The sequence below is a fragment of the Diachasma alloeum genome, unplaced genomic scaffold (genome assembly GCF_001412515.2).
Source record: "Diachasma alloeum isolate Michigan unplaced genomic scaffold, Dall2.0 Dall_scaffold_00199, whole genome shotgun sequence".
Taxonomy (NCBI): domain Eukaryota; kingdom Metazoa; phylum Arthropoda; class Insecta; order Hymenoptera; family Braconidae; genus Diachasma; species Diachasma alloeum.
The window spans coordinates 1,184,431-1,210,440 of record NW_021680364.1 but is presented as its reverse complement, the minus strand read 5'-3'; the positions used below and the strand labels follow the sequence as shown (position 1 = coordinate 1,210,440).

Sequence of the window (26,010 nt, the reverse complement as noted above, 5' to 3'; positions counted from 1 at the left end):
GGGGGGGGGGGCAGGGGTTAGAATTGTTATCACTGATTTCATCTGTTCAACGTTTCCGCGTCAACAAGAGTGTTTGAAGTACTTTAACGCCATTTTTTACGAGTTTATGAGGAATTTCCTCTTTTTATTTTTGACGTGGATATGTCTGTTTTCATTATGGGGGAGAGGGGGATTTAGGGAAAAAGTCCTTATGGTTCCTTATCGGCAGTGGCGCCATCTATCAGAATTCTAGAGCATTACATATTCTATTCTATCGCAATTCTGTATTTTTCTAGAAAATTATTGATTTTTCTAGAATTTGAAATCCTAGAATTTTTCTGCAATTATTGATTAATTCTAAAAAATTATGGATTTTTCCAGCAAATTCCAGATTTGTCTAGAAAAGTTTAGATTTCTCTAAAAAATTTGAGAAAATTCTCCAGTATTTTTTAGCAATAAATTATAATTTTGAGAGATCCTCAGCGCTGGTCCGCAATAATTCCGGAAATTTTTCTTGTGTTCAAGTTCCACAGAACTTTCAGGAAATCTTGGCATTGAAAAATCAGATATTCCATTGATTTTCTGTTCAAATGATCTGGAAATCAATAAAACACTTGATTTTTCAGTTCAATTATTCTGTGAAAATTCAGACAAATCAGGAAAATTGAGGGAAAAATTGAAAATTCATGTCATTTTATTTCTGAATATTCATGTTCCACTGAACATTCAATCAAGTTGTGGAATTTCCATCTCACTCCCACTGATGACTTATGAATTTCCGTGAATTCTATTTGAAACTTGAAATTTCATAACCATTGTTTCCCTAAATGCGATTCAATGTCACTCTCACGAGCTTTACTATAATATCTTCCATGAAATTTCAAAACATTTCCAACAATGTACACCGACACTTGGTTATTGCTACACGAAATAGACAAAATTTGTGGATCTGTATTAAAATGCGCAAAGGTGTTTGTATCTGATTATTTCATTATGAATGAAATACATTTAACGTTTGTTTTGTTTAGGAATTTTGGTTGTATATAATAATTCAATCATACCATGATTATAAAAAACGTCTTATCATGACGAGACGGTGCGAAATCTCGACTTGTTCTCATACACTTAAATAATAAAAATATACAATGACAAACTATGATGTTCAGTGAAGGAAAGGGAAGACCATAGACGTATCCACGTAGAATTACAGCTGTATCGATGCAGCCACCCGCAAATTTCTCTCCGGGCGGAATAAATTGTCGGATCGTTCCCCTTTGTTTCCCCAAACAAATTTTGTATGGACAGTTTGAGGTTAGAGGAGCCCCCCCCCATATTCCACTGGAGCTTCTGGAAGGGGGGGGGGAGAGCCGAGAGAGCGAGGGCCGCCCTACGGAGACGTTTACGACGTGTTTTACGCGATCAAAGCGAGCAGTAACAATTATTGAGCGATTCCTCGGCAGTAAAATTTTATCCAACCCCTCTCCATTCCATCTAGCAGGGGTGATACGTATCTCGTGAGGAGGGAGGGGGGAAGGGGAGGGGATCGGGAATATAAAGGAGTCAAAAAGTTGGTCCCTGTTCCACTCGTGGGGGCTCACCGGCGTCGGCTGTACGCATGCTTTATTTCGGTTCTGTCTCTGTCATCTTCCGCAATATCCAATCGACGAGAGTGCTCCCACGGGAGTTCTGACTCGCTCCACTGAATTAACTTGGCAATTTTTTAACGAAAGTCGGTTATGATATTGAGAGGAGTGCGCTGGGATATCGGAGAATTTAAATGTATCGGGCGGAAATATTTCTTGAATTTAATGGGGGGTTGATTTTTGTGGGACGATGGCTGAAATGCGGAATTTTGAGGGCCAAGAATCGTCAACAAAGAATTCGTATTGAATTCGTATGAATTCCTTGCATCAACAAATGAATTGAGTAGCGAAGCGGTAAAATGGTTTAAGTCGATTTTGACTATTGGCCAGTTTTTGACGATTATCTCGGAATCTAAAAGAGATAGAAAAATTCTTGTCATGACCTTTTTTGTAGAGTCAAGTGAGGGTTATAAAAAGGGCTATGAGAAAAATTTTGCTATCTCTCTTAGATTCTGAGATATTCATAAAAAACTGGCCAAAAGTCAAAACCGACTTGACCCGGTTTACCGCTTCGCTACTAAATTCATATTGGCTTGAATTACGAATGAAGATAATTCACGAGAATGTCCCAGAAAGGTTTCTCGAATCTAAAAGCCTATCGCCACCACCAAACCCCCTGAATCCATCATCCATAAAAAAAATAAATAAAAGGAAAAAAAAACGTATGAGACAACCTCTCCGTGAATCAGTGGAGCAGGGCCTATAGATATTATTATTGCCGTGTGTCAATATCCCGTCTCCCCGAGGGATTGACGCGACCCGGAGAATCCCAGAGTCCTCTCTCCTTCATTCCCGAAGGATTTTATCCCAAAATGAACGGGGAAAAATGAACGGGGCGGGGGCTTTCTCGAGGTGCGAAGACCCTTAACATTTTCCCCCGGCTTTCCCACTATTCTCTCATTCCCTTATTTCTCTTATTCTTACAATACTACTATTGGTGTTCCCTCCCTTTCCTTTCTCCGGATGCGATTGCATTCCTCGTCAAGTCTCAGAGGAAAACCTTGGGAAATTGAATTTTCCAAAAGTCTTACGGCCCTTGTTTCAACGAAAATCTATACGAAAAAAAATTAATTATTCTCGGCGAATATCATGGTTTCTGACGGATATGAGTGGATGGCTGAATCAACAATTCGAATCAATTATTTATTTATTACAAAATTTTGACGCTGACGATCATTTTTATATCGCTTCGTTTTCTCCCCTTCAACTCCGATCAACACCCGATAATACACCCACTTACAATACGTAAGTGCTCTAGAACAGACATATGGAAGATCAACACGGAGTAGTGTAAAGTACAACTGAAGCCGGGGAAGGGAAGTTGCATTGGACAGGGGTGCGCGCACGGGAGCCCGTGGCAGACCGTTTGAGTCGTAAAATGTTAACTGCCAGTAAAACTGAGTTTACGCGCTTGTAAGGGCCCCCTCCAGTGGGAAAAGCATACAGGGTGGATATAACGTACCGAGAAAGACAGTGTATAAAGTGATAGTTCCCTCTCGAACCCCTCCCCTCCCCGTCGCCCTCTTTGCGGCACAGTTACGCCCTTCGTGGCCTGATAGTTAGATTATTGGGCGTTAAGTGTCCTCCCCCCTGATTGTCTCAATAGCAGTATTCGTTATTCCATTCAATTTATCCGGGGAGATAAGTGCCATTTTATTCACACCAGAAATCGCATAAACAACTTAAGGTGTATCCCAAGACAATATCACACAAAAGTTAGTCCCTATGGAGTTCCGGAAAAAATTCTAAATGACTTGATTTATCGCGCTCTTACAAATTATTCAGGTTTCTTCACATGTTTTTGATGAAGGCAACAATAACTGTTTTAATCAAATAAAAAATTATTTGTTAGTTAATTTTTTGAATCATATAAGAAATTATTTCACGAAATTTCCATTTTTTAGAGTTTAATATCGGAGAAACAATGGAGTACACAAAATTAATAAATTAATTAATTCATCAATTAATTAATTTATTTATTGATGAATTAATTAATTTATTAATGACATTCATTATTTATTTTCAATTTTTCATTTTTCGAAGTTACGAAATTAATAAATTAATTAATTCATTAATTTTTAATTAATTTATTAATGTAAAAGAAATAATAATTTAATAATTAAAAATTAATGAATCAATTAATTTATTAATTTTGTATACTTAACAATTCATTAATAAATAAATAAATAAATTTATTAATTAATTTTATAAAAAATTCACTGACAGGTTTTTTCAATAGCTGGGAAATATAAAAATCTATGAAAAACATGTGGGCAATGATAAGAAAATCCTGTTTTTTTCTGGGGATATACCTTAATGTCGATAGTTTTCATCACTTTTTTTAATTAAAACTCGGGAAGTTATCGTTGGTGAGGAATTCTCGGTCGTAATGTCGGGGATTTCTTTTCCGTTCACAGTTTTAAAGAGCACCCTCGACTCTCGGCATCTCCAGAGACTCGAATAATTCTCATTCTTAAACTTTTGAAATTCTTCCCCTTTTCTCGGGTTTAATTGTTACACATCGTATAAATGGATTAGTCGAGCGAATTCATTACATGGTCTCTTTACGTTGACACTCGAATTGAAAAGTTTTATTCGTCTGATTGGCATGGTCGGATTGGTTTATTATTTATTATTTATCATGAGTGCATCATTGGGGATTTTTGTGCTTAAATGATTTAAAAATGTAACTTTTTGAGAATTAATTTGGAAAAAATCAATTATATTTTTAAAAGATTTCACTATCTTCATTACTTATTTATGAGGGGAGAATGGTGGGAACGAAATTAATGAAACTTTCTAGATTTTTCTTCTGTTCAGTCATTTTTGGGAGAGTGACATTCAATTTAGGGGAAAAATTATTAAATTTTATATTTCACTGAAAATTCAATGAAATTGTCTATTTTTGAGAAACAGAAAGACGAGAAGTTCTCAACTAGTTTCAATTTTAATAAACAGGAATATTCGGTAATAATTAAATTAAAATTGACAATTTCCATAGATTTTTCCCAAAAATGTTGAATTTTCAATGACAATGAAAAATTCCTTGGAATTTCAGTGCAACTGATATAAAAATTTCCAAGAAATGTATTGGAAGTCTCAGTCAATTGGAATTAATCTCAGACACGTGATTGCACGTTTGGCCGCCAGAACAACTCATCCTCGCAATATTAAAATTGTCGAACTGAATGTGCGATCCAATCCACCCAGAGTTCACCGAGAAAATACAACGAAATATCAAGAAAGAAGCCTGTCTCACTATATTCAAGCCAACGTGTATAGCCCATGCGGGTAAGACGTCGGCGGTCCGTAGAACTCCAGCAGCCAGCGTTTTTATAGCTCGTCCAGCTCCATCACGCGTCGTAAAAGTACAATAAAACCGCTGTTACCGCACATAGAGAAAACCCACCGACTCTAAACCACTGCGTACAGCAAAACCCTGATCCTGAAAAAGAGTAAGAGAGGAGAGAGATGAGTGCTAAGAGGAGGAATAGACCGCCATAGAATGTCGATTTCGAACATGAGAAAAAAGACGGAGAGAAAACACTGCGGGGGGGAAAGGGATAGGGCATACTCGATGGATAGTGAAATTGATTCTTTTATGATTCGACAAACGTGCGACTGGCGTGGAAGTGAAACGACTGTCGATTCTTGATATTTTTCTGGCGAATCTTCTCTATTTTTATCATTTATTTGGACGTTTATCTGAGCTTCAAGCTCGGATCAAATACTCGTACTAGTTTTTTCCATTCATTTCGGGACAGAATGAGTTGCGCAGCCTTTCCTTCATTTTATTGCTCCTTTGATTGAGTTTTCATTATTTAGTTGTAGCCCACACGGAAAAATTTATGTTTTGAAAAATAATTTATATAAAAAACATATAAAGTATATGTTAAAAAATAATATATGTTAAATAGATGTTTATGTATTAAAAATATATGGAATTGGCCTATATTATATATTTTTAAAATATATTTTTTGATGGCGGAGACGACTCCCTTGTTTTGTGTTTCCAAAAAAATGAATATAAATGTGAAATTATTGATAGAATTTTTTTGAAACTGTTTCATTTCATCAAGTTTTTTCTTTGAATAAAAAAAATTATTTCATGTACATTCAATGAGTGAAATAATGTTATAAAATAGTAAACAATATTTTATTTCAGATCCACACGAATAAATAATCACTATTTCGTCGATAAAATTGTTAACTTGAAATATAAAATGAATTTCTCATAATTTATCAACCCTTTCTCTGCAGTTCTCATTTTATTGCTCTTTTGATCGCGTTTTCATCATTTAATTCCAGACGACTCCCTTTGCTTCTTTCCAGAAAAAAAATGAATATAAATGTGAAATTATTGACAGAATTTGTTTAAAACTTTCATTTTATGAAGTTTTCCGTTTGAATAGATGAAATAATGATACATAATAGTAAACATTATTTTATTTCAGCTCCACACGAATAAATAATCGCTATTTCATCAATAAAAATTATTAATTTGAAATAAAAAATGAATTTCTCATCAATTTATGAACCCTTTCTTTGCAGTTCTCTCGCTGAGGAATACCCAGGAGGACGAGCCCCCAGATCCCCAACTGATGAGACTAGACAATATGCTAGTGGCTGAGGGTGTAGCTGGGCCTGAGAAGGGTGGTGGTGCTGGTGCAGCAGCCTCTGCCTCGGCAGCAGCAGCTGCTGGACCACCAGGACAGCCAGACAATGCCATCGAGCACTCGGATTATCGTGCCAAGCTCGCTCAAATCCGACAGATTTATCATCAGGAGCTCGAGAAATACGAACAGGTAGTCTTTACCGTCTGAATTTTTCATCGAATGAAGGTCCATTCATTGGCCACTGGATCCGTAAGCCACCAATTGATTCAATTCAAAGCCCCTCAGCTTGGAATGTCAGTGGAAACAGAAAATTCTTGGCACTCGTCTCATATTTTTCCTTTTCGTTAATTAAATGGGCGATTATTTAGTCGTGAAATTTATTCCTGTGGATTTAAAAGGCTCTCAACTCACTGGTGAGTCTCCCCTTCGCTCCCATGAACAAATTCCAGCGATAAGAAAACGTAATTTTCGGCGAGCGGGGGGGCTTTAGTTAGAGGGTAGACAGAATGCAACGACGATTTGCGTGCTAATGAACCGGCGCTTGCGCTTGCCTAAGTAAAATCTCGCGTGTCGTGCCATCGTGGAACAACGAGATACGAGTATCGCGTGCCGTCTGGCTCTCACTTCGACGTATAATACATACCTGGGATATCTTTTCACGTGACAAGCCAAGCAACCAAGGTTTCATTTCAAACGAGATAATTTTGCTAAACCTCGGTTGATTTGTTCTTTCCTCTTGGGCTTTTTTTTTTGTTGTTTGGAAGGATCAGCCATCAGGTTGAATTGTATTATGATCGGATGGAGGACGTTTTTGAGGGGGCACCTGTCATATTATACAATTTAATCTTGTCGGAAAATAGAAGCTAAGGTTTCATTTCGGACGAGATAATTTTGCTAAACCTCGGTTGATTATTCAAAATCTTATGGAAAAATCAGTGAAAACTGTCAATTTCAGTTCAACCATTCCATAAAAATTTGCAGAAATTAGTGAAAATTCAAATAAATATATTTGGGGATTAAAAATTCAGCGTAATTTGGTACTGGATATTAATGTTGTGATTGAAATTCCAAATAGATTGGGAAATCCCAGTCTTTCTGCTACTCAAATAATTTTTTTAAATTGAATTTCTAATGAAATCTGAAATTCCATAATTTTTTTCCACCTAAATAGAATTTATTGTCGTTCTCCGGAGAATCACTACTCAAACTGTTCATGAAATTTCCGGTAAACTTCTTGGAAATTTTTATTGCATTATAATTCCACTGAAATTTCACGGAATTTCGTAATTAAATATTTTCAGTGAAAACTGTCAATTTCAGTTCAACCATTCCATAAAAATTTGCAGAAATTAGTGAAAATTCAAATAAATATATTTGGGGATTAAAAATTCAGCGTAATTTGGTACTGGATATTAATGTTGTGATTGAAATTCCAAATAGATTGGGAAATCCCAGTCTTTCTGCTACTCAAATAATTTTTTTAAATTGAATTTCTAATGAAATCTGAAATTCCATAATTTTTTTCCACCTAAATAGAATTTATTGTCGTTCTCCGGAGAATCACTACTCAAACTGTTCATGAAATTTCCGGTAAACTTCTTGGAAATTTTTATTGCATTATAATTCCACTGAAATTTCACGGAATTTCGTAATTAAATATTTTCAGTGAAAACTGTCAATTTCAGTTCAACCATTCCATAAAAATTTGCAGAAATTAGTGAAAATTCAAATAAATATATTTGGGGATTAAAAATTCAGCGTAATTTGGTACCGGATATTAATGTTGTGATTGAAATTCCAAATAGATTGGGAAATTCTAGTCTTTCTGCTACTCAAATTATTTTTTAAAATTGAATTTCTAATGAAATCTGAAATTCCATAATTTTTTTCCACCTAAATCGAATTTAGTGTCGTTCTCCGGAGAAGCACTGGTCAACTGTCCATGAAATTTCCGGTAAACTTCTTGGAAATTTTTATTGCATTATAGTTCCACTGAAATTTCACGAAATTTCTTAATTGAATATTTAAAATTTTATGCAAAAAACAGTGAAAATTGTGAAACTCACATAAATATATTCTTGAATTTTCAATTAATTAAAAATTGCGCATAATTTGTTTCTGAATCCACACGTAAATTAGAGAACTCTCGTCTTTTTGCTGCTCAGAAATTAAGAACTTCATTGAATTTTCAGTAAAACCAAAAACTTCATGATTTTTTCCCCTAAATTGAATTCAACATCATTCGCCTGGAAATCGTGTGAAAGCTTGCTGTATTTCAAGGCTATCAGCATTCAATTCGATATCAAATGTCAGTTGAATCCATTCAATTCTCCGGGCTGCCTTCATCAAAATGAATATAACTTGATGATTCCCTCCAATTACTGACATTCAGAGACAATTGAGTATCAACTCAGTGTCCCGAAGACGTACCTCTCCGTGCCGCTCGCGTGCGACCTGCACTGCAGCTGCACAGAGGCCAAGAGTCACCTAACGGGTGTCCTCAAACAATTTTTACTCCCCTCGTTCATCAAAACTGTTTTTTTTTCATTCTCCTTTTTTTAAGAGGCGGAAAATATTTTTCTGTCCTGCGTGACGGAAGGTACACACCCCCCTCGTATCTCACCCGAGTGTCAGCGGTATTCATGTTTTTCCCAGTCGTAAACACGCCCACGTAACCCCTTTGAATATACATGCACTAATGTCTGGCAGTTAAAATTTGCAAGAAAAAAATTTACTTGAAATATTAAACCACTGACGAAACACGGGGTTCAGAGTATAAGAATAGATTTTTCTTGAGAAATTGTAGGGGGAGAGCAGTTGAGGAAATTGTGGGGTGAGAGCGATACACGAATGCATGAAATTGTATAGAATTTAGTGGGAAGGGGTGAAATGAGATGAGACCATTCGACTGCAGATAATGTCTCAATGAAAATTTCTTCATCTCAATTCAATTCCAAGACATTTAGCCAAAACTCAAGTCAGAATGACGACATTTTGTATTTAATTTTCAATTTATTTTCTAAAAAAAAACATGAGCAGTATCTGGAACGAATGGAGAAAGGCGGGTTGCATGAGTGCAATGGTCTTGCGTCGAATTTTTATGAAGTCCGCCTAACAAACAAAATAGAATTGAATACCATTCTATGAAACATGAATAAACGAATCATAATTGTTCAAATCATTTAGGTCAGAGGAGAATAGAATAATTCTACTTTCTTCATATTGCGATGACTAAGGTTTTCTTCGAACAAAGTTGATTAGAATTAATAGCTAGAATTATGAGATTATCTCACATTTTTGACGTTAAGGATAGGAGAATCTGAATGCAATATAGTGAAAATGATGATCGATTTTTTCATTTTGAACAAATAACATTAATATCCAAATACAATATTTCTGATATGAATAAAAAGAAGCTGTGGCTCAATATTCCAAATGGAGTTTTCATTTTTAATTTGGTGCTGAAAACACGAGATGACAATATTCTAAGCGCGGAATTATATTGATGAGATGAACAACAGATTAATTGAATTACCGTGTGAACTAACTAAAAATTGATAACAGTGTGGGCACGCACTTTTACCAGAGTATCGACATACATTGAATTCCAGAAATTCACACTCTAAAGTGTGTTCCAGGGGGAACTGAATTGTAATTGTGATTAAATCTTTTTCAGTGAGCATAGGAATTAGAACATGAGCAAATCCTTTATTGTAATATGGAAATTGAACAGCTGACAAATTCGGACATATGATTCTTATTAGTTGTATTGCTTTTTGCAATGAGAATGATCATCAACAATTTTAATTCATCCAGCAAAATCCAGTGTCAAAATAATTATTTTTCACTTCTCACATGTCCGATAATGAACAAGAATTTAAATTGCAACCATTAAAACGAAATTCAAAATTTCAGAATCAGATATTCCCACGAATGATTCTACAGCTTTCAAATTCTCTTCACCAAAAATAAAAAAATCCCTGAATTTCAGAAGATTAGTTCCATACATTCCATTTGCCTCCGACGTCAGTGACAAAACCTCATCTGAGGGAAACTAAACATGAAACATTTCTCCTGGAAGATAAGACAGGTTCGTCTAATCTCACCTCCACCTTACTCCATTGTCCCCCCATCCAATCCTCCAAAGTCTCCCACATAACAAAAAACATTTTTTTCCCATTCACCCGGGTCAAACGAGAGAGGCAATAGTCGGACGGGTCAGATGACATGTTCGATAAATCCAGGGCTTGATTTTCCCCTTCATTTTCCTCTTGAAACCTCAGCCATGTACTTTCAGAGCTCCAGGATATCTCGATCGCAGTTCCTATATGTAATTTTATATATTGGCTCTTGTTGAGAGATCTCTCTCCAGCAACTTCTTGAATTCCAATACCAGAACGTGAGAATTAAAAATCCTTGATTTCTATAGGAAATTAAGTGGATGCGACGTTGAATATCATTTTAAGATTTTTTAAAATGAAAATTCAGAAAATTGATAAGATTTCTGTCAATTTCGACATAATAATTGAATTAAAATTTATAGTTTCTTTATTTTTTCATAAAATTTCGATTTTTCAATGACGAAACATTTTGAAATATCAGTGGAACTAAAATGTGATTAAAATTTCCAAAAATTGTACCAGAAATTTTAGTCAAAATTTCTTAATTTATAAATTTTTTAGCGTTGCTGAACAAATGATAGATGATATTTACTCAGTAAAGTCCATTTCCGATATATTTGTCATCTAAAATCGACTATAAAATATACTTCTGAAGCTCCAACATCTCCAGAAACTCCCAGAATTTCATTACTAAACAATTAATTTTTCAATTAATTGTTTAGTATTGAAATTCTGTGAAATTAATTGTTTAGTATTGAATAATAGACAATTAATTTTTTAATTGAAATGAAACGAGAATGAATGCAACGTTGAATTTCAAGAGATTTTTATGAAAATTCGGAAAATCGATTAGATTTCTATCAATTTCTATAGATAATAAAATAATTGAACGTGAATTTACAGTTTTCATTGATTATTGTATAAAATTTTGATTTCCGTCCTGAAAATTTCCAAAAACTGTATCACAAATTTCAGTCAAAATCTCTTAATTAAATTTTTTTAGTATATCTTAACAAATAATAGAAGACATTCACTCAGTGAAATCCATTCCTGCCGTATTTGTTCAAATATCGGCTCCTCTCTGAAGCTCCCAGAATACCAGAGCGTGAGAATTAAAAATCCTTGACGAAACCGAAGTGAATGCAATGTTGAATGTAATTTCAAGCGACCACCCATTACCATAATCATGTTCTGAGTTGATTTTCCGAGTTTATGAAAACTCATCGGATTCACAAATACTCAGGATATATTGCGTCAGGGTAGTGCAAAGCCAGCGAGGAAATTCCATCCACCGTATGTACGTCTATATTTAGATGTGTCTGCATTCCTCAGCCAATCTGCCATTTTCCCAGTTTCCACAGTTTCAAATAATCAAACCTGAAAATTCCAATTTCCATGCATCACTCGAATTTATTCCCTAGGACGATTATTCTTAAAGACATTGGACTAGTCAATTTTTGATGAAAAAGAAAAACCCGAGAAGATGAGGAAAAGCCGAATGGAGAAACGAGGGTGGACCGGGGGGGGGTATGCAGGGGATATTCCATCCAATCTCACCCTCTTTTTCTCGTTTTCACCACCCTACGGCCATTCCCGGGGGCAGCAGACGGGAGCGATCCTGATCCACCCTCTGGGGTGGTTTGTGGAGTATAGGGTTCTTGCCTAGTACGAAGTGGGGACGCAAGAGTGGAATCCATTCCGAAATTGCAAGCCATCCGCTTTTCCATCCACCCCCCACGCCCCCCGGTGTGGCCCTCGCCCCATCCTCGTCCCCTCATCCGCGCTTTCCCGGAGGAAAAGCTACCCAACGTCGTCTCGAATACTGATATCCAGCTGGAGTATCAAGCTTGTTCCCCTTGGAAGCCACAGCCGTTGCGAATAATGCATTTTTTCGGGGAGGGCTGGAGCTTTAGTTGGGATTTTTCGATTTTTTGGGTTGTTGGAAGAGAATTTTTTGAGATATTTTCTGAGGCATACGGTTTTGGAGTGAAAAATAGATTTTAGACGGGGGGACGAAACTAAATGATTTTTGAGTATTTAATTTAAATTTTAAATTTTTTAGATTTAATTTTCAGCTGCAAATCGAAATTGAACTTTTAGCTGGGATTTTTGGATTTTTTGGGGTGTTGGGTGAGAATTTTTTGAGATATTTTTTGAGGCATACGTTTTTTGAGTGGAAAATAGATTTAGGACAGGGGGAACCAAACTAAATGATTTTTGAGTATTTAATTTTAATTTCAAATTTTTTAGATGAAATTTTAAGCTTCAATGAAGCCTAATTTTAAGGTTCAAATCGAGATGGAACTTTTAGCTGGGATTTTTGGGTTTTTTGGGTTGTTGGAAGAGAATTTTTTGAGAAATTTTTATGAGGCATAGATTTTTTGAGTGAAAAATATTTTTTTTAGAGACGGGGGCACTAAACAAAACGATTTTTGAGTATTCAATTTTAATTTTAAATTTTTTAGGTTTAATTTTAAACTTCAAATAAAGCTTACTGTTAAGTTTCAAATCGAGATTGAACTTTTAGCAGGAATTTTTGGATTTTTTGGGTTGTTGTAGCGGAAATTTTTGGGTTGAGTTCCTGAGGGGCATAATTTTTTTCAAGTTAGTAATAGATTTTTTTTTAGTGCAGATGGAGGGCCTAAACAATAATGTTAATAATTTAATTTTAATTTTAAGCTTTCGGCTTTAGTTTCAAGCTTCAAATCGGGATTGCACTTTTAGCTGGGATTTTTCGATTTAGAAAAATTTTATTTCCTAACAAATTGATACTGACAATGTAGAATTATGATGGATAAGATTTGCAACACGATCATGTCCGTTTACAGGCATGCAATGAATTCACAACGCATGTTATGAATCTCCTGAGAGAACAGAGTCGCACAAGGCCAATTACCCCGAAGGAAATCGAGAGGATGGTGCAGATTATTCACAAAAAATTCTCCAGCATTCAGATGCAGCTCAAACAGTCGACTTGCGAGGCAGTTATGATTCTCAGGAGTCGATTCCTCGATGCCAGGTTCGTTTTTATGCTCCACAAGAACCCGAATTTCACCGATTTTGCCGTCATTTCGGGCCACTTTAATTTTGTTGGTTTCTCTTTGTAGACGTAAACGAAGGAATTTCAGCAAACAGGCTTCCGAGATACTCAACGAGTACTTTTATTCACACCTAAGCAATCCCTATCCGAGCGAAGAGGCGAAAGAGGAGCTTGCGAGGAAGTGCGGCATCACCGTCAGTCAGGTAAATTAATTAATAATTTCAACTGAATTGTTGTAGTAATAATTTTGCAAGAGACCATTTATTTGTCATTTATAAAACTTGATGAAAAATTTGTTGAACTCTTACAGAAATATTCAGGTTCATTCTTCATTTAGAAATAAATAAAGTCAAAACAATTCTAATCTGTCAGTTTTTCAAATAATAATGCTATTTTCTTTCATTCGTACCCAAAAAAATTAAAACTGTAAAGTATATTGTTTTTTAATATTTCAATTATTATTTTCTGATAAAAGACTTCAGAGAATTCCATCAAAATAGGGTCAAGTGGAATAAAATGAATACTTGAGACTCTTTCTTGAAATATTAATGAAATGTTGAAATGTCACTTGAATGGAATAATTTTTATTTCATAGAAGTCATGAGACTCGATTGATACATGCGTTTCTGAGTTATAAAAATAAAAGAAGGCAAGTGTCCACTTTGCCCCAACCTCCCCTAAAATAGTCGCTCGACATTTTGAGAGAAACGTTAAAAATTCATTCCTCCCATTCTCCCTCAAAAAAATTAAACTATAAAGTAAAATTGTCCAAATATTCCCATTTCGAAGTAAAACACAACGCAAAACATTTCAATGTCACAATAAAATACTCTATATTTAGTTTTCGTTAGAGGACACGAGTAAATCCCGCGTAAATATCAATACAATAATAAATTTTCTCTCCCCAGGTATCCAATTGGTTCGGTAACAAGAGGATACGTTACAAGAAAAACATCGGCAAAGCGCAGGAAGAGGCGAATTTATACGCGGCTAAAAAGGCTGCCGGTAAGTTGTGAAAAGTAGAATCAAGTGGATGAAAAAAAAATCCCTATCCACATAGATTATACGAATTACACCAACAAAAATAGTATTCTCAGGGGTAGAGAATTTATTATCTTACGAAAACATGAATTTTTATGTTTGTTCCTTTTGCAAACTTTTTTTTTACTTCTTTCATTTTCATTTTGTGAATCCTTCGTTCTTTCGTTTGAAAAAAAAAATGGGAAAATTCTTCTGTGTAGTACCGTGGTAGCGTGACTCTCATTATCGTAAATCATTTGGCAAGTGAGTTACAGCTCATTCACTTACCTATTCTTTGTTTCTCCTCTCCTGCCGATAAATCTAATGAGCTGTTCTTCAGATGGAGAAAGTAAAAATGAAAAATTGGGGAGAACTCAGATAATTTTGTCACTGGAAATTTTAATTTTTTATTATGATAATTAATGTTGAAATATTAGCGATTAGAGTCGATTAGTTTAGGGTTAATTCTCAAAATTTTTATAGTTTCACTGAAATTTTAAGGAATTTCATCATTGAAAATTCAAAAATCAATGGGAATTGTAAATTTCAGTTCAATTATTCCGTAGAAATTAACGGAAATTAGGCAAATTCAGGTAAATATGGTCTTGAATTCGGTGTGAATTAAATTCACATTTCAATTTTCAAATTTCGTTTTTTTTTCTGTCAGGAAAAAGCATTGACAGCACGGACCAAAAGATAATTAAATACCATTCTATGAAACACGAATAAACGAATCATAATTGTCCAAATCATTTAGGTCAGAGGAAAATAGAATAATTCGACTTTTTTAATATTGCGTTCGCTAAGATATTTCTCGAACAAAGTTGATTATAATTAACAGCTAGAATTATGAGATTATCTTACACTTTTAACATTAAGGATATGAGAATCTGAAGGCAATTGATTTTTAATTTCCTGCTGAAAACACGAAATAACAATATTCTAAGCAGGAAATTATATTAATGAGATGAACAGCAGATTAATTGAATTACCGTGTGAATTAATCAAAAATTGATAACAATGTGGGCACGCATTTCTCCAGAAATTTTCACTCTAAAGTGTGTTCTAGACGGAATTGAACTGCAATAATGATTAAAATCTTATTCAGTGAGCATACAGAAATTAGAACACGATCAAATCATCAATTGCAACATGAAAATTTATCAGCTGATAATTTATAATGATTACAAACAATGAATTGAATCAAAAAATATCGAATCTAACGGAAAAAATGGCACAACGAAAGGGCACAAACGAAGAATTCACAGATGAAAGGAAGAGACATTTTTTTATGTAGAAGAAAAATAGTTAGCTACCCCTCGATCTATGTAAGCACCGCGATGGTTTCTACAGCAGCTTTTGCAGGAGCATCGCCGTACAGTATGGGCGGTGCTAGCCAGGGCACACCAACGCCGATGATGTCACCAGCACCACCAGGTGGTCCACAGGACATGGCTGGATACGGTATGGGAATTAATGGAAGTGATTATGGCTCGCAACCCTACAACGACGGCTCAATGGGTTACGACCCGATGCATCAGGTAATTGTCAATTTGTGATGGATTTATTACATTTTCAATCATTGTTCATTACATTTGCGAAATGCTTGGGGTTTTACCATTACGTAGCTCTGGATATGCGTGAGAATGCGGCTGTTTGAGAATGTTCAAGTGTCGGAATTGAATTTTGGAGCTTTTTTTAGTGGAAAAGGGAGAAAACTGGGATTTAATCAGGTGTTTGTAGATGAGTTGATCGTGAAAAAATTGAATTTCATCAATTTTGGGAATTTTTAACTTCATTTTGTTTGTTGGAACATTTTTTATTGAGTCATTTTCATATGAACAAGCCAATACACTTCTAAATCATACTCAGAATTTTTAATTAGTGCATTTATCACAATAAATCATTGTTTATTTTAGTAAGAATACATCTGAATCGAATAAAACCAATTTGGGTTCAACAAAATTTTATGCAAAAAGTATTTCTGATATTTGACAACATCAGTATTTGAAATTGCATTGGGAAAAATTCTAAACATAAATGGGATTTTGAATCTTTTTAACTGCAAAAAAAATTCTACTTATGATATCGCGTACATGAAGCCCAATTGAACGCGAAATAGTTGTCATCCATCAATTGTTAATTCAATATGAATTTTGTTATTTGAAACATTTTCTATTGAGTCATTTTTTCATATAAAAGTCAGTGAAATTCTTAATTAGTCTCTTCATCTCTGTAATGTTCAATAACATGATATTTATTGCATCGAAACAGCTCAAATAATTCGGTTTTTACATTTTTTTACTACAAAAACCATAAAATTCCATTTGATTCCGATTCATGAGGCTGAATTGATCGCAAAATAATTGAAATTCATCACTTTTACGACTGTCAATTTCCATTCAGTCAACTGCTGCCAATTCGCTAATTTTTCATTCTACTAAACCTCCCATTACTTATTCTTCTTCCCTATCGATTCATTTCCATACAGAAAACCCAATACTCCACATGTAGCCTTCGAGAACGTCGGCTTGCAAAACTCCTGCGCATAAACTCCCCCCGATATTTAATAACCCCCCCAAAAAAAAAATGAGACATCACCGAAAAAGTTCAGCAATGTTCCCAAAAATTCTCGAAAAGCCCGTATCTTCTCACCGCAATATTCGAGCTACGTAACTCTTATTTCCACTAGACGCATGTGCATTATCATCCCACCTCTTCTCCATCCCTCCAGCAAACTCGTAGATCCCCAGAACTTTGGTGGGATTAACCGTGTGTACCTGTATCTGTCTTTATTCCTCTCTTGTACAACGTATGAAAGCACAACGTGACAGTAGTGCCTCGCTGAATAATACCAAAACCCTCCCCATTCTCCCGAAGTTGTGTTGTTTCTCGGCTGCCAGAGGGGGTAAAGGGGGTAGACCATAAAGATGAGCTTAGAGAGGGACCTGAAAGAAATACCCCGGAGTAGAGGGGGCTTAAAAATGTCGAGAGAGAGAGAGAGAGAGAAAGAGAACAACAGTCATGCTGTATAGCTGCTGTACAACCAAGTCGCTTAGTATGCATTGAAGTTGCAAAGTCACTTTTTAGCCAGGTATCAAAATCCCCTCATCCCCTCAATTTTCCACTGGTATCGATGGATTCACCGTCTGAAAAAGGCACTCGCGACGAGACACAACCGAAAAGCTTGTCGTCTTTAACGAGGCTCTTGGCTTTGCTCCCTTTAACTCTTTCCGGTTTAATCAACGTACGGAAATACACTCCACTATTTAACCATTTCGTGGCAAACGAACTCACGGAAATGAAACGTTTTTTTTTTCCTTCTCTTTAGTTGTTTTTTTTTTTATTTCATCCTTCATTCTCATTCTTTGGGATTTTATTTGAGCCTCATGCAAATGAGACTGCACTACGTAATTCAGCTGATTTAATTCACTGGATGGCCTGCGAAATAACTTACATTTATTTAAGGCGACATTAACAATTGCTTTTGATGATTAACTTTAGTGACGTTTGGAGGAATTTATTACAGGGCGATCTAACGCGTTTTTAATTTGTTGGAGAGGTGGGTTTATTGCATTTAACCCTCTGAACTGTGTTTGTTGCAACGGAGATTGTTGATTATCATGATTACTCAAACGTTTGGGTGAAGTTTTGGACGAGGGGAAATGTTTTGAAGATAAAAATTGTTGGGTTTTCACATTTTGGGTTTACATTCTGGTCAACTTTATTTTAGTTCATTTGCATACTCCTCTGTACTGTACCTTTTCACCCTTTTCTTTGTTAAAAAAAAATAATAGAAAGTAGTCTGCATTCGCGGGGTTATTTGTTTTATGGGGGATGGCAACGAATTATTATTTCTCCTAGGGAATTAACGTGGTACATTGTCACAAGCACAGTTCGCACAGTCTGGCCTTTAATAATTAGTCCACCGTAGTACGTTTTTTTTTTTCATTACCCCCCTCCCCCCCAACGTAACAAAGGATAGAAGAGAGACGCAAATGAGTTTTGAAAAATAGTTGAGTGCAAGTTTAACAGGAATGAGGAGGGGATTAAGAGCTAACGAACGAATGGACATAAACAATCGAATGTTACTTTTTTTTATTTATTGTTTCGGTTATCGTGTTGTTTTACAGTGACGCGACGAGGCTTTTATGTTCCAATAATAATCATCGGGACAGGACGAATGGAGTCTCTCCGTTGCAACAAGCACTGTCGACTTTGTAGAGTTGGAAAATGGGAAATTAGATTTTTTTTCTCTTCGATTGAAAGGATCTCGTACTGCGTTGAGAGGTTTACGTTGAATTAGAGTGCAATATAACGTTTGATATTGATCATCGGGTTTATCGATCCAATTGGATCGTTTAGAGTTGTGGAAGAACGAGGTGATGAATGATTTCAATAGTTTTTATTGGTGAGTTCGTCGGTAAGGATATCCAAGTACTTTAGGTAATTTTTTCTCTAGTGAAATGCTTTTACATTTTTGGTTTGGAATATGGGGGCTTTCGTTTGAGCCCCATTTGACTCTGTCTTTCGGGTAGTTTAAAATGATTTTATTAGTTAAATTTTGCAGGTCTGAATTTTAATCTTAATATTGGTTTAAACACTCGTACTATTTTTTTTATTCATTTCGGGATAGAATGAGTTTTGCAGCCATTCCTTCATTTTAGTGCTCCTTTGATCGTGTTTTCAGTATTTAATTGTAGACGACTCCCTTCGCTTCGGGGTGTGAGTGTGAAATGAATATGAAGTAGAGTTGGATAAAATCCTGGTTGAACGGAAATGATTGATAGAATTTTTTAGAAACTATCGCATTTAATGGAATTGAAATTGAATGAAATTAAATTTTTCGTTTCAACATGAAAAATTATTTCGTGGACTTTTAAAGAGTGAAATTATGATGTTAAATAGTGAGTATTATTTTATTTGAGATCCAGAAAGACTAATCACTATTTTGTCGATAAAAATTGATAAATCGAAATAGAAAAAAAAAAATTTATTTGTCGCCTCTTGATATTGTTGTGGTCAATCTTCTCAATTTTTATTATTTATTTGGACCGTTGGAAAGCATTTTAAAAGTCTGAAAAAAAATTAAATTAATAATTTAATTATTTAAATTTAAATCTAAAAGTTTACACTTGGAGGAAGATTGACGAAATAATTTAAAAATTGTAATTTCTGATAATTCCATCATAAAAATAATTTTTTTGGAATCGTAACAAATTTATTCATATTCAGAATTTAACCAGAAATCGATTTCATTTTTATAAAAATGAAGTTTCAAAAAGTTTCACCACTTCAATTATTTATTTATAAACCACGAATGTTAAAAAAATAATAATTCTGTGCAAAATGTCATTCAAGTGATGCTGAATAATCATCATTTTTTTTTTCAAATTTTGCTCACGCCCTTCAATTGCCAAATTTCATGATTGAAAATGGTTGAATCAAAAAATACTTGGATATCCTTAAATTGGGTGCTAACTCAATTAAAAGTGCAATAAGAATTGATTGACTAGTTGGAGCTAGACTAGACTCGAGATATATGGAATATATTTATAGAAAAAAAAATGAGAATTATGATTTAAGAATCTGCGTAGAGCCCTAGGCTAACGAGTACCACAAACTTTCCCAGTGGATAATTTTTTTTGTACATAGTTTTAACTCTACCCAGAGCACGCCAAATTAAATCTGGAAATGGTAGATATCAAGTACATCGTGAGATTTTTCTGGCGTACTCTGTGCATATGCAAATCACTCGTCGCTCTTTTGGCTTTCGTTACTCAATTGTTCATTTTTTTTTCCTGCGCAATTGTTGCTGATCGCAGAGGAAGCATTTACACTGTGTTAATGAACACTTATAAGTTGAGGGGCAAATTTATTGAGATACTTTCTTGGCATGAGTGCATGTGCAGAACACCATACCACAGATATGTGCGTGCATTGTCCTCTACGAACGGTTGGAAACGGCATTTCTCACTATTTGGAGTTACACTGAGAGAAAAATTAGCTCTGCCGAAAATCTACATGTTCGACGTGAGAATATTTGATGGAGTGGAACAGATTTACTTGAGGGAAATTAATCAACTCGATCGAAAGAAATTTAATATCTCACAAAAATTAAATTTTTCTCGTGATGATCAGAAATATCCCTAGAAGAATTCGAATTTGATCTGAGAGAACCCCCCAGGTTTATACCATAGAAAGAATACATTGACGAGGAAAGAATATTTTTTTCCCAAAAAAAAATTGCCCCCTCGAAATTATTTATTTTTCCCAATAACACAGTTATCGGCGAGAAAATTGTAGTTTCCTCTTGAAATTATCATTTGTTCCATGGAAATTATAAGTGTTTATTGGACAAAGATATACACTACTCAATAACATTTACTTGATAAAACCGGAGCCTTATATAATTCTCTGTAGAACGAATGTATTTACCTGAAAGACATATGTCTCACGATAACAATTACTACTACGAAAATAATCATGTTTTGGTGGAAATTTTCTGTTTTGCCCACAAGTAAATCGATTCACCACGACAAAAGATCTCTTCAAGGGAATATAATTTATCGGCAGAACTAATTTTCCCTCTCAGTGCAGATTGGGATGTTTCTTCGATGCGTCGAAGGCTCTGGGTGTTTGTCATGCGAATGTTTTTTTATCATTTCATATCACACTTCATCATTGTTTTTGTTCTTTTGGCAATTGGGGCAAAAATCTTTCATTGATTAGACAGTGAATTAGGTCTAAATTTGAATTCTCTTGAAAAGTTGAGTTTTTGATGAAAATTTGAAATTTGTCTTCTGCTTCTCTAAAATTTCGAATCGCTCATCAAAAATGCAAGAGATGAAATGAAATAAGTCAACTTCACCCTATCAATTCTTGGAGTTCTCCCAAAAATTGGTGGCTCATTTCGTTTCTCCACTTTACTCCAGAATTTTCCAAAACCTTTTCGGATTAAAACGAAAAATAGTCAGATAGAAAAAAAAATGAAATAATTACACGCAGGGCAAGATGGGGGCTGGATGGATGCAGCAGCGCGATGCCGTACCAGAGTTTCCGCCTCTCCACGATTCAGCGGATTCCGATTCAGACCGGGATGAAAAACGACCACGGGTTTAGGAGGGAAATTAAACAAATTACCGAGAGAATAAAAGAGCAAAAAAGCAAAGAAAAACCATAAAATGAAAAACAAAGTAAAATGCAAACGAAGGGATATTAAATAGAGCAGGAAGAGCGAGGTGTGAGGGACGAAAGGAGGTACTCGCTAGGACGAGAGACAGATAAACGAACACATGAGGATATAAAACACTTGGAAGTGATGAACGCACTCGATCGTACATTTTCGAATACAAGAGAGATAACTAACACGAGCCAGAAGTTCAACACAAGAGCACGTACACAACTCCGCGTACTCTTATCACATTAGTTGGAAACACAGCTGATATTTTGTGACGATTGAAAATAGGAAACTTGTATGAAGTTGTTTTCCCGAATTTCCCTGTTCACCGATTGTTCACTGGCCAGTTTTCGATGATTATCTCGAAATCTAAGGGAGATAGCCAAATTATTGTCATGACCTTTTTTGTAGCTCTTAACTCGCTCTACAAAAAAGGTTATTATGACAATTTCGCTAGCTCCCTTAGATTCGAAGATATTCCTCGAAAACTCGGGCTAAATTGACTTAAACCGTTTTACTTTAATTCGCTACTGATATTTTATAATAATTAATTGAAAATCAAACGCTGTCGAAATCTATTATTCCGATCATGACGTCATAAAGTGGCATGAGTAATGCTAGCTAACGCTCCATTGGTCGAATGTGCGGGGAGAGAGGAGTCGCCGTCATCCATTGGATAACGCGCACGTGAGGATGGGTTAGTTGACTCGAGTCACGCCGCGATTGGTCCAGCGTGCGTCCGCCCTTGTGACGTCATCAACGAGTTCAAAGCGTTTGAAATATTTAACCATCGCCAATCAATTATCAATTAACCAGCAATATTTTTGACGTTTATAAATGAAAAATTAACCATTCAAGGCTGAAACTTGAAATTAAAAAAGGAAAAAAAATTAATGCAAGTTCCCTATTGAAACTTTCTCGTCACAACTGCCACCCGTACACGTGATGTATCTGTTTCTTCAGAATGAGAGGACAATACAGAGGATAAAAAACACTTTGTATACGACGAAACAACAAAAATCAATCAATACAAAATGAACTTGTACATTTCGATTGAATCTTCATGCTCACCTGTCTGTTGCCATGCGTTTACTCTCGTTTCTCTCGAATCCACACGATTATCCATCATTTTGTTTAAACATTATTTTTATTACTCATACGCCTAGCTACTGAATATGCTTCCCATGGTTCACGTACAGATTTTTTTTTTTAAAACGTTTAAGTTAAGCTTCTTGTCATACTGGTTGCGCCGTTCTTGACACATTAAGTTTAATGTTTTTCATTTACGACCAATCAAACTTATTTGCAATGTCTCTTATGTTGGAAAATTGTACATGCATGTTGTAATCATACTTCGTAAAGCCAATGATTTTCATAGCACGTGTCACAATTCAATTTATTTACCATCACCGTTTCCCCCCAGACAAATCCGACATTTGATCTCGTAATTTTTTTCTCTCCAATTTTTCGTTCTTCCACTTTCAATATTTCATTTCACGTTTGATCGTACATAGATAATCCACGTAACTGTGTAAATTCAGATATTTCCATTGTACATGTACTGTGTGTATATACCTATGAATAATCAAACTGAGGGAGAAATAATCTATTAAAAAAACGGATGATTAGAATTGAAAAATGTGAGATGTTCGGCGATTTGTTATACGCCTGGCGTGCCTACATGTGGCCAATGTCTGCTTTCAGGAGCTGTCGCCTTGAAATCCTTAGAAGATACTGGAAACATTTTAAAACAAATCCTTTAAAAGTAAAATGCAAATGATAAATAAGATTCGATCACCATACAATCTGTGATCCAATGCTCCCCCCCTAAAGGCGAGCAATACGAAATAAGATCGATATTAAAATTAATAATATTAAGATATTCTGTTTCCCGAGGACAAGGAGTGTCTCCTTATCATCAATATTATCATTTTAAAATTGAATATATTCGACAGTGAAGATCAGCCCCATCAAGATACGATAAACAGTTGAGAAATGGAAACTAGTGTTTCTTCAGTCAAAAAAAAAAAGAGTAAGATATATATTTTTGCGGCACTCCTTGTATCCAATGCCGCCTTTCCCAAAAGATTTAGCAGTCTCCCTGAGATGCAGAGCAGTGAAAAAGAAAAAAGAATGACTAAACGAAGAAAAAAATTTACGAGAACGAAAATATATTATATATTTAAGAAGAATAAGAAAAGATAAATTAAGATGGGAAACGAAGCAATGGTCCTGCAACACAACACTGATGTATACGATTTTTCAACATGAAAATTATTATATATTGTAGCATATAGAAGTATATAAATGATAAATGAAGAAATGAAGATTAGTCTCTAGACAAATTGTAACAGCTGAAGACATCATTATGAACGGCGTTGCTATTATAACAATGATTTATTAGTTATTGCCATTATTATTAACGTGATTACTACATTTTTACAAGTGTATTATTACAATTACGTCATCTGTACTGCTGCGAGGAATTTTATCTTATTTTACTGTCTTTTTGGATAAATCATCACTGAATCATGGAGAAAGAATTATAGTGATTGGACAAGTGAATATGATATATTATTAATTTTATCGATTAAACGAGTTGACGAGGTACATGAGGACGAGGTGAACCTACGCCGATCGATGATAAACGATGCATAACTAGTGTTTAGACGAAAACAGAGGAAGAGGAAAGGATAATCCTCTTCTGTTGTATAAAATGGTGAAGACGATAAAAAAAAAACATTTGAGGGAAACGCGATTAGGTGGGTTAACACTGTTGTTAATAAATATGTCGCAAAAGGAGTGTAGCTATTGGCTAAAGGTAGTATTGATTTGTAAAAGATCGTGGGTAGGCGAGAGTGAGAGGGACGAGGAGAGGGAGAGAAAAGACGCGCAGGTCATTGCGGCGACAATTGCAGGAATTTTGCGTGTTTACCACTGTCTTTGGCCAATTTTTACCCTCTCAATTGTTTTTTCATGATTTTTCATTTCAAGTTGTTTTTTGCGACCAGTACAAGTGCATTCGGCACAGCTAGTATACGATAAAAACTAATGCCCGGGGTGATAATGCACTCGTGCATTCGTCAAACTTTGTGGCATCGACTTAGGCACTACCTAACATTTTAGTAAGTGAAGATACAAAAAAAAAATAATGAGAAAAATGAAAAAAAAATGTGAATTGATCATAAGGAGAGAATTAACATTTAACATTTATGGATTCGCTGTATAAAATATATTCATATTTTTCATTCCTTCCTGTGAAAGATGAAACACTTGAGATATGAGTGAAATTAAAAAAATCCTTTTCCTGCATTCTTCACATTTTTGTCTCCGTCCCGTGGAAAAATCCCCCGATTGAATACATTGTTCTGTTTCTTCGATTTTTTGAATATGTTTTTTTAATTGAAATTTGTGAATGAGGGCGGGATGTCGGCGATTTTGCCAGCCAACGTTGGACGGACATTTTTTAAATATAGAGATGGCTAGGACTCGGCCGTTGAGGAATAATATAATTTTTTGACACAATTTTATTTCCAAAGCTCTTTGGAAATTCCGATGAACGGCGCAACGTTGGGCGGGGAAATTGACGATGTTTGGACCCATGAGATACGACAGTATACCACAAGATATCATTGTATCGATTGAATGCATTATGATAAACTCAATAAAAGGCTCTAAAATTATTATCACTTGGGTTTTATTGAATTTGTGGGAGTCACGGGGGGAATTTGTGGGGCAGAGATTAGTTGAGAACTGTCTAGCCTTGAATCTTCGATGGAAAAACTCAATTGTCACTGGTTGATAGCTCGGTAGTAACTCTCGCTGTAACGAAAACTCAATTTATCGCTTTCGAGTCTTCTTGTTTTATTCCGGCATTTGGAGTCTATTGAAATTGCCGCCCATTTGCGTTATCGACTGATGGTAATTCAGGATTCTCTGCTATCGGGAGTGAGCACACTATCAATAAATTAATAGTTCTATTGTTTAAAATATAGAAGAACAATAAAAAAAATTTAAACATTAATAAAAATTAATTACTGAAATTAAAGTGTAATTAGAAAAATCGTGAAAAACCTAAATATCTCATAAAAATTCCGTCTGCTTGGCATAATTGGATGTAGTCCATCAAATGGTGAAATAAAACTCCAAAACACTTTTGAATATTAAATATTTTAATACATTATTTATTGTTTATTTTCCTTAAAAAAAGAATGAACTTGAAATTGGTTTTGTTCTCGGGTTTTCATTTGTTTGGATTTCTGGCGAGTAATGACTGGGTATTTGTTTTTTTTCATTATCGAAGCGACAATACACACTAATTTTGCAAATTGAACTAGCTATTTATATATGCATAATATTTATGTATAAGGTAGGTACTCCGATACTGCGTAAATACATAGTTTTTAATAAT

General features: G+C 35.0%; 1 protein-coding gene across 4 annotated transcripts in view; it reads left to right on the top strand.

The window, feature by feature from the left end:
* The window catches only part of LOC107035663 (homeobox protein extradenticle), a 52,241-nt gene extending 26,956 nt beyond the window's left edge, over positions 1-25,285 (top strand). The window contains exons 3-8 of one of the 4 annotated variants that reach the window (XM_015253197.1): positions 6,174-6,427; positions 13,188-13,378; positions 13,467-13,602; positions 14,308-14,404; positions 15,773-15,960; positions 23,304-25,285. In XM_015253197.1, coding sequence (XP_015108683.1) covers positions 6,174-6,427; positions 13,188-13,378; positions 13,467-13,602; positions 14,308-14,404; positions 15,773-15,960; positions 23,304-23,318 — 881 coding nt within the window. In that variant the 3' untranslated portion in view covers positions 23,319-25,285. Of the gene's footprint in view, positions 1-6,173; positions 6,428-13,187; positions 13,379-13,466; positions 13,603-14,307; positions 14,405-15,772; positions 15,961-18,552; positions 19,461-21,427; positions 22,028-23,303 lie in introns of those variants that run through there. The other 3 variants (XM_015253196.1, XM_015253195.1, XM_015253199.1) reach the window with 3 other exon arrangements.
* The last annotated feature ends 725 nt before the right edge of the window (positions 25,286-26,010 follow it).